Raw genomic sequence first — 12946 nt, 5'->3', positions numbered from 1 at the left:
TGGAAGTCACAATCACAGTACAAGCGCGTATCACAACCATTAGTAAATGCAGATAATTTTGAGGGTTATCAAGGCAACCGTGGATACCTAAAGGGAGGCAGTAAGTGTTACAGTGTAAGGACTTGAAATATCTTAAAGTGTCTAAGAAATGCTTCCAGAGCTAAATAAACCAACAAGAGTAGTTCAATACTATTGCAGCGACAGTGTGCAATTTCAATTTAACTGTTAATTTATGAATGAGAAAAGACTTGGTCCCGGTGAAGTTAATGGAAACTTCATGGTCACTTCAGATACAACCATAGTTTCATCACCTTACTGGTAATTAAGCTATAAAGAGTCTAGTAATGAAACCTAAACCTGGAAGAAGACTGCCCAGGAAATTCTAACCTGTAACAAATTTACTTACCTTCCAAGCAATTGACTTTGTGGAAGTTGAAGAAGTGGAATGAAAAGTGAAAAATGCTTTTAGTTTTGATTTCACAACCAGGGCAAGGTTGGTTATTTTCAAATTTGGATACACCTTTGGGAAAAACTACTTCAAATTCTTCCCTCTGGAAATAGGCTTATTCCATACTCAGTGACATCAGTGGGATTGCTCACAGAGCATCACCTGAAAATGTTAACTCTTCACAGGATTAGTGAATTTAAAAAATTCTAGTAGAGAGAGGAAGGAAAAAGGAGTAAATCATCCTAATCCAGAAATTCTATTAGCTCCCAATGTAGCTTATTAACCCCCTATCAAATTAAAAATAATTCTGTCAGGGTTGGTAGCAAAGCTTAAAGAACAAAACCAAAAATCCAGCCAAATTCCTGGTTTTCCATCACATTTAGATGGAACAAAATGTGCTTGCTTTCTCTCATTACTAAGACCCAAACTCCTCAGAAACGTTTGAGAAGTGAGCTAGTGCACTGTAGATACATACAGAGGAACCCTAATTTAAGAAAGCAAATCTCAGAAAATGCTTCAAAGTAGCAGCACAAGTGTCCTAGTTCTCAAAAATAGAAACAGCGCTGTATGACAGTTTTGATTCCTATAAAGAGACTGAAGCTTCTGCTGCTTGTCGTCTCCATAAAAAAAAAGTCATGCCTGTTTTTAGTTACTCAACTGTTTCCAATTTTAGCTTGAGGTAATGTGATACATTCTTTTCAGCCAGACATAATAGAAATTAGTTCTTTTTGCAGTTTTGCCTCATAATGAGGCATACAGATGTTCTGCCCTCTTTGCACTATGCTCCTCCATCATGCTGATGTCAAAGATGACCTCAAGCAGCAGTCATCAGCCAGGTTCTAATGAGAACAAACGTGAAGGTTTGAATTCAGTTATCAACCCATTATATTTCTGCAACAAACTGCTAGCCTGAAAACTCTATCTTATAAAAGACAGCCCTACTCACTACCAGGCTGTTTCTTAATGCTTTGCATGATCCTTGCAAGTCCAGTCACCACCTCCGCTGTATATGGTCCTTGAAGTCAAAGATGAGCTTAAACAAGTGTTTACGGACAAGAACTCAACACCTGCTCGACCATGAGAAGCTCATTGTTCAGTTCAACAGCAGGAAAGGCTGAAGCTGGGCTCAAATGCTGCAGTGTTTGTCTCAGCTGCCAAAGCAAATGACACCAGTGAGTAGGAGAGCATAGTATGGCCAAAGCAAAACACAAGCCTACCCTTTCTGAGTCCTAAAATATTTTATCTGGCACTATCCGTAATTATTTATATACATGTATCCCTTTGATATTGTGTCTTTGACAGGGAAGGCAGCTACCATATCTGTAGAAACGTGAGAAATGTTCAACAGGCCACACTAAGCTGGTGAATCCTCATCTCCTTCAGTAAGAAATCAAGTAATGACATAAAGAAACTATTTACACAAGCTGTGGATTTTTTGATGTTAACCATAAGTGACCTGGCCAGGAGATAACAGTATCTCATTCTCAAGAGAAGCACTGCTCTACAAGGACATCAGATCAAGAGACATATTCCTGAGTATCACTGTAAAGCAGAACCCAGAACTGCATCTATAACCTACAGCATTTGGGATCCCTTTTACCCTCTGTCCCTCTCTCCAGACCCCTAGCACTGAAGTATAAGGAAACATAACACAGAAAAGCCCCACAGCAGGAAAAGCCTGAGGTCAGGATACCAAGTAACTGCATCTCATGCAATTTCCACAGGGCAGCCAGGCCACAATCCGTGACCGTCCTTCACAAAAGCAAGGTCTAAAAGCCGTGACAGATCTCCTTACAAACACTGGCCTAAGCATGTATCCCAAATGCAAAGGCACGCACGGTATTGTAATGAAATTTTTACTACGAGCCTCTCACAATCATATTCCAGCAATATTGCCAGGGTAAGTGGCTTTCTCCAAGAGATTCTGGTGCGTGTACTTCACACTATCAAAACAGAGAAACGTTTTACAAGATTGTCCTCCTTGAACACCCCAGGATGTTCACACAGCAGTGAACAATGCACCAGAGAAACTCTCAAACTTCTTTGGGCATTACACTCTTACAGTGCTAAAAAAAGACATGACTCCAGTGGTAAGATGACAGAGTTCCAAATTTCCAAACCAGTTCTTCTCCCGGTTTAATACAGTTTTAATGAACATCAGTCCGAGAGACCACTTGATAGTATGAGGTACATTCCTTGACCACATATGACTGTGCTTAAGGAAAAGAACAAACATATACTTAAATTAAATAGTGTAATTTAATTTAGTAGACAGTTTAATTATCATTAAGTTAAAAAAAGTTATAATTAACTATTAACATTAATGACTTGAGACCTTTCAGAAAGCATGACTCCAAAAGGAAATGTCCAGCAGGTGGTCATAGACTAGTAATTCTTCCCCCAGCACAACCACCTGCATCAGTCTTTTAAAGGACTATTTGTTCAATGAAGAAATTGGTCTACAGTCCGTAACAGGAGTCCTGGCACTGCTACTTGGCATGGTCTTCTAACAGATACACAATCAACTCATAGGTGGACAACACAATGGCTGTGTTTGGTATCTGCCGGATGAGCTGGGCGAAGAGTCCTCTATAGAAGGCCAGATAGCCTTCTTCACGTGCTACCAGACGTGCTGTCTGAATGAAAGCCTTGTATTTAGTGCCTTCTTCTCGCAGCCGTGTCCGTATGACCTCTGCAGAGAGGTAAAACAGAGCCCAAAGTTAACAAACCTTCCCCTTGAGAAACATGCCATTACCAGGAAGAGTATGCAAAACCCAGGGATGTGAAAACCTTCCTGTACCAATTGCCTGCCTGTACGTCCAGCCATGGAACCCTGTACACGTTGCCCCTCAGGCAAGAAGCATAGTTCAAGAGGAGTTCCCTTTCATGTGGAATAAACCCTTTCATGTGGTTATTTGCTCATTAAAGCTACTACAGAACTAAACGCTTCACTGACGCTCACAGAATCAATATTGCTTTTTCTATGTAACCAGGATAACATTCACGTTATCCAAGAAGGGGAACGCTGCTCAGCCCGCAAGTGTTTCCCACCACTCGATCACAGAATCCCAAAGGCTGTGGGTACTCAGCTGGATGACACTACTAGTGAGAACTGAAGCATTAGGCGTGCAATTCCTCTGGGGCATTTTTGGAGTTGTTTTTAAACTAGGAAGCCCTATGCACCATCTCCGTGGCTAACTGGGAACGGTGGGGCCAGTACTGAAAATGCCAACGCACACACCACAGTAACGTGCATTTGGCCATTCAAAGGACTATGAATTTCACAGCCCTAAACCCCATCATTTGTCTTGGATGACAGGCAACAGCTGTTCTACTGCAGTCATAAATGGAAAAGTTAACATACCGTGCGGATAAGCAATACAAGAGGCACAGCCCTTGGAAATAGCAGCAGCAAACATCAGCCCAAAGAAGTTTGTCGAGTTCCTTTCGGTCCCATTAGAAGAAGGGGGCAGCTGGACTTCCTTTAAATGCTTTTTTAAACTTTCATAAATAGCAAAGCAGATAATGGTCTCAGAAATCCCAGCATAGGAGGCAGTCAGGCCCCTGTAAAAGCCACGGATGCCTTCCGTCTGGTAAACGTATCTAGCACACTGCAATGCATTCATTGGTTTTGAACCCCGGACTCTAAAAAACAAACAGAACAGAACACATAATGAGCCCAGAAAAAGAATGAGTATATAAAAAACCTTCACGGCTTTCAGCAGTTTTTATTACTACAGAAATGGCTCTTTGCTAAGTCTTACTCCACAAATCTTCTAGGAAAGGTGCAGAGAGCAGGACTATCATGCCAGTACTGCCCACTTTGCTAATTCACTAACATACTTGTGACAATTCTTTCAGCTCAAGTTCTATCCATTCCATCAGAGTTCACCCCAATCCTTTAAAAGACAATAAGCACGGAAGAGACACTGCTTTGTGGTAAACTGGTAATTCCATTTAAAGCCATCTTGAGCAGACCGAGAGACAGAGGTCTGCTATCAGAGAAATGATTCTTCATTTTAAGAGTCAGCACTTGGTTCATAGGTGCTACCTTGTGAAGTGCTGGAATTAAGTCTTATAAATTATTTATAAGTTGTGGTGCCTTCAAGGATCCTTCTTATCTGACCTACCGAGTCCTTGCAGGAAGGAATTTCCATTCTAAGCAGTCACATTATTAGCTGAGTCCCTGATTGCTTCAATATCCATCAGTGACTGTGAATCACTCAGCTAAAAGATACTCCTGTCGAACTCCCTCTCTGTCTTCAGGCAGTGTGGTTAACAGTAACACAATGCCGAAGGAAGCAAAAGAACATTAACCCTCTGCAACAGATTCTTATTGCCTCTGGAATGTTTTATGAAACTGAACTAATGTGGCCTCACTACAATTTAAAACCATCACCCTTGCTGTTACTGCTGCCTCGCTGTGTATCGGTAACCATGGTCTGCTGCAGTCACACACACATCTGTGTGATCTCGGATCAGGACAAGTGACATTTCCAAAGGGGACACAGACTGCCATCTCATGCTCAGCCTCCCCCATGAGCTCTTTGGAGCTTTCCACAGCCTCTATATTGCTGTATCAAAAGCATGTCAGTCCTTGAGAGATTTATCCTCAACATCAACCCCTGAAGTACAGAAGATTTTGTAAGCAGCAATCTGAGAGAAAAATAATGCTATGCCCAATTTCTGATTTACAGTGAAACTGGAAACCTAACTCAGCACTAAAGGCAACTTCCACATCCTTCTCAATAGTAACTGTGCACCAAACTGAAATGGGACACATAGAACCTTAACCTTTAGTCTGACCACGCAGAAGCTTGAAAGGTGGAATTGAGAGTGAGGGGAACAACCTATCAAAGAACCACGAGTAAAAATGTACAAGTTCAGTTTTCCAGAGGCTTCTTTAGCCACTCAGAGGCATCCAATCTGCCACAATCAGCTACTTACTTCCGTTCCAGTTGCATCCTGGTTTTTACCATCCATATAGGATTCATCAGGGAATTTGTGATAAAGGCTGGAAAACAAAAGAAAACCAGAAGTACTTCTGAGTCCAGGCCAGTGCACAGCCACGGCGACCATGAACTTCATCGACTGTGCAGTGAGTTCTAGTTACCAGCTCTGTGCAGAGGTTTCAAAAGACACGCAGGTGTGTAGCTTACGTCTCTCCTGCCAGAGAGCCACCTCACGTTAAACTTCAGCAGGTGTCAAACAATGGCCTTGGAATGGCTTAAAGGATTCTTCCTTTTTTGCACCTCTTTTAATACGTACTTCACGATCCTGAAGGCTGCTGTAGACAAGATACCTTACTCACTGACCGGGTTTTAGAGTAACAGACAAAGGGAGCCTGTGGGGAAAACACGCACGTGTGGCTTTCGTTTTCCCCAAGGCTCTAGGGGGTGCCATTGAGCCATCTCAGTACAGAATCCAATTAAGGGGTTACTTTGGGAAAGGTTATTTTTAATGATCGCTCTAGTGACTGATGCTTGAACTAGTGGAGCTCTTCTGCTGTATTTTTCCTACAAGAACAAACTATTTTCCCCATCCTGGTAGTTAAAATACCACATCCTAAAACAATCTGGCTAAAATAGCATCAAAAGTGTGCCGGTGCCTACTGCTACTTTTTTTTCTTACATTTAGAGACATTACCATAGCATTGCAGCTGGAAAAAAGCTCATCCCAAGTCAGTAAACAACAATCTAGAAATATTTCAAAGGAGAACAGTTGAACAGGGAACAGTTTCTCTGTTGACAAGGTAAGTTAGAAGCTAACGAACTCCTGTTCTCAGGCGTGTATGACCTCAAACTAAGGGTACATTGTCAGAATGCACTGCATACTGGCCTCTGCACTCATCCATATACCACAATTATCCAGAGGTGTCAGCCAAGACTGGTCTAGCCTAGGACCTGTACTGAAAGCCCAGTCCACCCCTTACAATTCATTCTATTTGGGATAGAAGGCGGGTAGTAACAACAGCTTGAAAGAAATACTCTAAAGAATTAAGCTGCATCCCAGAGCACCACAGATACATGTATGTGTCGCCTGCTCGTGGTGAGGGTCTGGACTGCGTATTGCTGCAGACCACACAGAAGAGGAATTACAAATACATACCTGCAGAACCTGCAGAACAGATGTGCACAATGTTGCTATTGGGCACAAAAATGCCATTAAATTGCTCTTTGGCTTTGGAGTAGCATGCGAAATAGACAGCTCTGTGGGGGAAAAAAGGCAGTGTAATACACACAAATCAAGTTAGACACATTCCTATTCTTCCCCTCGCCCCCCTGAGAGGAGCCTTTCTCTCCACAGAGGCCTCCACATGATTCCTTCCATCTCAAGGACAGAGGGTTTGTTTTTTCTCTCCTTACACTACAGTGCCACTCTCTGACTTGACACCCATGGGGTAGAAGTAACTCAGAAAATCTGAGATGGGAGGCAACATGGTATCAGATTGGATACTACTCCAGCTCTGGCATTAAACACACTTCAGAAACTTAGGAATGCTACTTTCCCACCTGGAGCCTATATTTTCCACAGATTTGTTCAGCACCATAACTGTGTTAGCAGCACTTCATGCTTTTAAACACCTAATCCTGGACTGAACCCTACAGAGTGCACAGGAATAGAGGAAGCTCAGCTGACCTGCAACAGCCAATATGAGGAGTAAGAAGCTGTCTGAACCAAGTATGTTCAGATCACCACTCCCTGATGGGAACTGCTAGGAAAGGGTGGATATTGGTGGCAACAATTTGAGAATTTCCAATCTTATAGAAGAACATGAAGGAAGACAAAAGGCAGCATAAGTGAGTACACATAAATAGGATTCCCCACTTCCAGGGGAAACATCCTACCTTCTAGGCAAGAGCCAGACAGGGAGTACATCACTCTTTGAGTTCCTTTTTAACTAGTCCAATCAGGCAGAGAACATCTGCCAATTCCCTATTGCTATCCCATTTTAACACTTGCTAGGCACAAAGATCTTCAGCCCTGACAAGAATGGGACAGTCACAGGTACCTGTGGAAGCCATTTAGGTGCCTGTAAGACTTCCAAATACGAACAGGCTTTGTAGCTAACTTTCTTGTTGCTGTTCAAAAAAAGGGATGCACATGCATCCCCCCCTTCAGCGTTATGTGGCTGAAGCAATGCGAGTCTTTCCCCCTCAGCTGCAGTTTCTCATCTGAGAAGATTTTAGGCAGTCAAGGACCAGATCAGTACTGCTCTCCCCTGGCATCTAGTGCCTGCTCAGTGTTTGGCAAGCACTTGTATGCATTTGCAGGGAAGTTAACAGATCGTATTAGAAAAAACACAAATATTAATCCCACAGATTTTTCTGCACTACTTTTCTCTTGTTTTCTCAAGCATATAAGTGGCTCTTGCAATGACTTGGAATTTAAATGCCTTATTTAATCTGCACCTTCCAGTGTTACACGAGTGCAGATTCTTGACAGTATTTCCTGGTATGATACTGTGCAGAACACAGGCACAAATCTCAGTTTACAGAGAGGATAACTTCATGACCTATTCTTTTCAATCACAAATGCACTGCAACATTTGGGTTCGTACCTTAAACGTGTCTTTTAGCAGTAGTTTAACTATTTACCTTGATGGTGCAACTCCAACCAAGTTTGGACCCAGCCCTCGGAAAAGTGACCTTGGTCCTTCTTTTTCCAGAATTGACCTTAAAATAAAAACAAAGGGGAGGGGAATAAGATAGTATTTGGGTTAAAAGTTATGCCTCTCATTCTGTCAGACAGTCAGTCAAAAGAACTGTACAAAAGCAGTAAGTTTTAATTGCGAAGCTGTTAGCTTTCAAGCTACATAATATACTTGAGAATTCACAGAACGATACTCTACTGAATAAAAGCCACGATACCATAAAACTTCAGTGCACTACAGGCAAATGTGTGTCATATGGCACAAGGTTATAATTTCCATTCTTTCAAAGCTGTCAGGAATTGAAATAAAGTTTCATGGAGAATCCAGTAGTTGACTCTGATGAACAAAGAATGTTTTTGGCATTCTCTGTATCTAAGAAATTCAGGAGTTTGCTTTCTGCATGGAGACACAAAAAAAAGAAATTCTTTTTCCTTTCACAATTTCCCAGTGGTGTGTTTTTCTCCCAGAAGATAAGTTGAACACAGCAACCGTACTACAAACTATGTCTCCCCAGGTAGTTTGGGGATATCTGGTTCTGAGGGCATTCAAAAGAGTTCACATCATCTTTCCCAAGTAAACCCCAACTACAGAGGTACTGTTGTCAGGACTGCACTGCGTGGTCAGGCCTAAAGCAGGAAAATCACAAAATGCTGCTTTGCTGCAGTTCTGCAATTGCTACAGCCCAGGTTTCCAAAGCCATTTCCACTCACCTTCCGGCACACCTCAGAAGGCGTGCTGGGCTAGGACTTCTGAGGAACTTCCCCAGCAGCTGCCAATTCTGTACAGTAACCTGCTAGAGTGACTCATTAAAAAAGACTTATTTTACAAACTCCTTGCACTACTAACCGCAGACGCATTTACAAAGACTCAAACAACAGCCAAACACTAAGCAGCCAACTATTTACCAGCGGAAGTCATGTACAGCCCGGTAATCACTGGGATTTCAGCACACAGTCTGCTAGACAACAGCCCTCTTAACTGAACTCACGTGAAAAGCATGCAAGCAACTCCAGCTAACACTGGGCTTCACGGGCAGTTCACGTGCACCTGCTGGAACTGCCAATTTTTCAGAATTTGCTTCCTAGGTCGTTGGCACTGTTGAAAATGTTCCTCATAGATTCCAAAACCAAATGCATTAGACAGAAGATCTAGGAGCTTCTGAAATATTCTTTCAGCGGCAGAGTCGAACTTTCTGTGTAAACTCCAGGGCTGAGTGTCTCCAAGGAGACAGATCCACCAACTACTTGTTCTTTGTCGCTTAACAGTCACGACTGCAGATTCCAGCTGGGGTGACTCATCAGAACCTTAAATGGATTAGACAAAAACAGCCTGTCCTTCTGGAACGCTTTCTACACAGCAGCAGGCTTAACCTGCCCTCCACAGTACCTACTTGCTTCCTATTTACAGCAGTTAAGGAGCTTTCGTGCTCAACACCTTTAACTAACAGAGAAATTTTATATATAGGGCTCGAAGAGCTGCTTCTTTAGCCATACAATTTTCCCAAACCAGAAGACCCAAGACATATCCAGTTTGGCGATGCATGCATGACTGAGATCGAGAAAGGGATTGAAGAGTAAAAAGAAGAGACCTATCTCCACTTCTTTCTTCATACTTTTGTTTTTATCAGGAAGATCAGAATCAATAGCATTATCTGTTCTTCACAGATGCTGCCTGCAAGGGAATGACAGTGTGAAGTTTTTGCTCTCACTTCTCAATCCTTGGAAATAAGCAAGTTTGAAATCTTGGTGATACACGCAGCTAAGCAATTCCTGAAGTGAAATGAAATCAAGATCATAGTCATCAAATGTAATGAGCTTCATAAATTTTTAGAAGGTTGACCTAAGTTTAAACCATTTCCTCTCTCCCTGAACAAAAAGACAACTCCTGAAAAAGATGGGCCATGAGAACGAATGTAGAGCCTTCAAGTGTTCACTTCCTTTAGTCACAGCTGCCTGAAGTCCAGTGCTGCAAGGTGAAAAGATAGCCAGGGAAAAGAGATGAAAATCAAAGGCAACTGGCACAACCTTACATTTTCAGTCACGAATTGCTCTAGAGCCACCTCTGAATAGACAAAGAAATGTTCGGCAGGGGAAAGAAGCGCTGTTTACAAAACAGAAACTCCAGTCCCAGAATGACTCCAGCCAGCCAGCTCTGCAGAATCTGAATTAGCACCGTACCGTTATGTAACCGTGCAGCTTCTCCCCAGGCCATCTGCCAAGCAGTGCTGGCCTTACATAAAACCATTCAACTCGCTTTGCTGGTCATTGTTTTGTTTGGCATTTCTGCTACCTGATCTAAACACGACCTCTCTGCATCACCCTGGGGTGCCCAATGATCTAAATAAACTCAACCCATTTGCATGAGGCCTGAGCCATAAGTTTATGGTGCTTTGATATGAACTATAGAAGTAGAGATTTGGACTACAGAATTGCTGGTCAAACTCAGCAGTGACAAGCTACATGATTTCACATTTCCTCTTCTTCTTGACTACACATCTGAAAAGGGAATGGCTGGAGCATCAACTGCTGCAGTCTGAACCACACAGAAGGGTTTTAACAGAGATCATACAAAATACAGCTGCAGGTAGGATTGATGCACAATACTATTGGCAAACACAACAGCTAACAGCAGAGGAGAGCTCATTAAATCAGCTGTAGCTGAGGAAAAGCTACAAGCTTCCAAGACCCCAATCAGACATTACGTTTTAGTGAGACTGCCTTTGCCAAAAGTGTCCTTCCCCTGGTCCCAGAAGTTTCAGTTACAGATCATCCACACAAGAGTGCAGACAGGCATAACTTAAAATATCTGGGAACACAGAATTCTGGAGGTTATCTAGTCCAAACCCATGCTCGAAGCGTGAAGGGACAGCTTCAAGACAGATCAGAGGCTGACATGCATCACTAAGGGCAGAGAATCAGAAGCCTTGTTACAATGCTGGTCCGTTATGAAGGGAAGGTCACAGGCTCTCACATTGGTATGACACTCCAAAGAGAGAGCACTTCAAGACAGCAGTGAGAACCTCCCGCCATCAAACTGGTCAATAGCCTGGGCAGCAATAGCAACAAGTGTCTCTACCAGCTACTCAAAGAAAACTGGGAACGGCTCCAGGAAAAAGACAGCTTATATGGCTTATTCAGTTCTGCAATCATTTGGCAAGAGCTGCCCCAGCTAGGAAGGATTACCTGTTCTCCAATGCTCAAAGGAGACAGTAAACATGATTATTCCTGATAGGAGACAAAGACAACATGTCTCAATGTTAAAAAAGAGAAAAAGCCCTTTCCTCACAAATATTTTCTGTGATAGGTCCCATAAGCTAAGGCATATCAAGAGTTTACAGCATGTCCTCTGTACTGATCCCTAGGAATTCGTAACTATCAAAAAGCCTAAGTGTGAGGAGACAGTTTAAAAACTCCACCTCCAGACTCTTACTCAAATCAATTTGCTTCGGAAAGTTTCTGAGTGGTGGTAGTAATGCAAAGGAATGCCTAGGAGTCCCGAGCAGGTATGTGTTTTTAGAAGAACAATTTATCTTTCTGCTGCTGAAGGCAGAAGCCCAACTGACATGAACCCTTCCAGTTCAAGTCTGGAGGAGCAAAATCTGCTTTCCATGTTTGTCCAGAGTAATCAGAACTCACGTCACTGGTGTCAAGCAAAGTGAATGACAGGAGGAGCAGTACTCACTTGAGAACACTAAAGAGCCCAGGCGATACAGACGTCGGCCTGACCATTCCTTCACCACTGATGGTCCCCAGATGAACTTGCGGGTAGTAGACAGCCCGGAAGGCTAGCTTTGATGATTGGAGCCTAGTCTTTATTACCTCTAAAGGACATGTAAAGATGGCACCAACTGTTCCCCCGCATCTGTAAGACAATTTAAACAGAAGACAGTCACGAAAACAGCTCGCACATCACAGCATGGTGTTGAAATAAAACCTGAAGACTTGTCTCCAGTTGCTCTGCACTGTGGACAAATTATTAGGAAGCAGCTTTGGCATTAAGCAAGGGAGAGTGTCCCCAAGCCCTGGGGGAAGGGAGAGAAGGTTGAGAAACTGTTACACTGATCACATGTAGTGAAGAGATAGGTAAACACAAAGATGATAACCAGCACTAACAAAGAATCCTTGACAGACCATCTGCTGGTCCCATGTTCTACCAGGACTTGGAAGTCTGCCTGTAAAAACTTCAGAAGCATCCATGTTTCAGAGGTTGTTGTCCCAAAACAGACATACCCTTGGATGGATTTTTCTTATGGGAAGCAGGAAGCTGGCAGATGAGAACAAGCCACTGGGGATTAGACACTATAGACTGAAAACACAGCAATATAAATCTTCACTACTTCAGTACTTAGGATTAAAATAGCTGTCTACAGAAGCCGCAAATATCAGAACTACAGTAAGTTAGACCCTGTTAAAAACAATAGATATCAACTTTTTCTTGGGGTGTGTGTGTGGGGGAAGGAAGCTGCAAAGATGAGAGTGAAGGTGAATAACAGGACAGAAAGGCTGCTAAAGAACAGAACTCCCATACTCCAGTAACAGAAGGGCAAAAATTATTATACACACACACAAACATATATGTATATACATACACATACAGACAGACACACACATATATCAATATATGGATAAAGAAATGATCCTGTAATAGGCATACACTCATCTTAATGTAGTCAGACTGGGTCTCAGAACTAGCACACGGAGCCAGGAATATGAAGTGTTTGAGTCCTAATGTTCGTTTTAATCAGTGCTCTGGAAAGTGACTGGTCAAACTATTTCTCTCTCTGTTGCCCTTTCTCTTTGGTAACTGAATGTCCCTTCTGTCAAAACTGCACAATTAAACTGATG

General features: G+C 42.6%; 1 protein-coding gene across 1 annotated transcript; it reads right to left on the bottom strand.

The window, feature by feature from the left end:
• Window positions 1-2559: 2559 nt before the first annotated feature.
• Window positions 2560-11965, bottom strand: SLC25A33 (solute carrier family 25 (pyrimidine nucleotide carrier), member 33). The gene is made up of 6 exons (XM_010142374.1): window positions 11784-11965; window positions 8047-8124; window positions 6557-6657; window positions 5396-5462; window positions 3813-4093; window positions 2560-3140 (listed from the first exon to the last, which is right to left on the bottom strand). Exons 1-6 carry the CDS (start codon window positions 11828-11830, stop codon window positions 2938-2940), a joined length of 777 nt encoding a protein of 258 aa, XP_010140676.1. The 5' UTR covers window positions 11831-11965; the 3' UTR covers window positions 2560-2937.
• Window positions 11966-12946: the final 981 nt, after the last annotated feature.

Source organism: Buceros rhinoceros, unplaced genomic scaffold (genome assembly GCF_000710305.1).
Source record: "Buceros rhinoceros silvestris isolate BGI_N320 unplaced genomic scaffold, ASM71030v1 scaffold13758, whole genome shotgun sequence".
Taxonomy (NCBI): domain Eukaryota; kingdom Metazoa; phylum Chordata; class Aves; order Bucerotiformes; family Bucerotidae; genus Buceros; species Buceros rhinoceros.
Note: the sequence above shows the minus strand (reverse complement) of the source record. Positions and strands in the feature narration are given on the sequence as shown.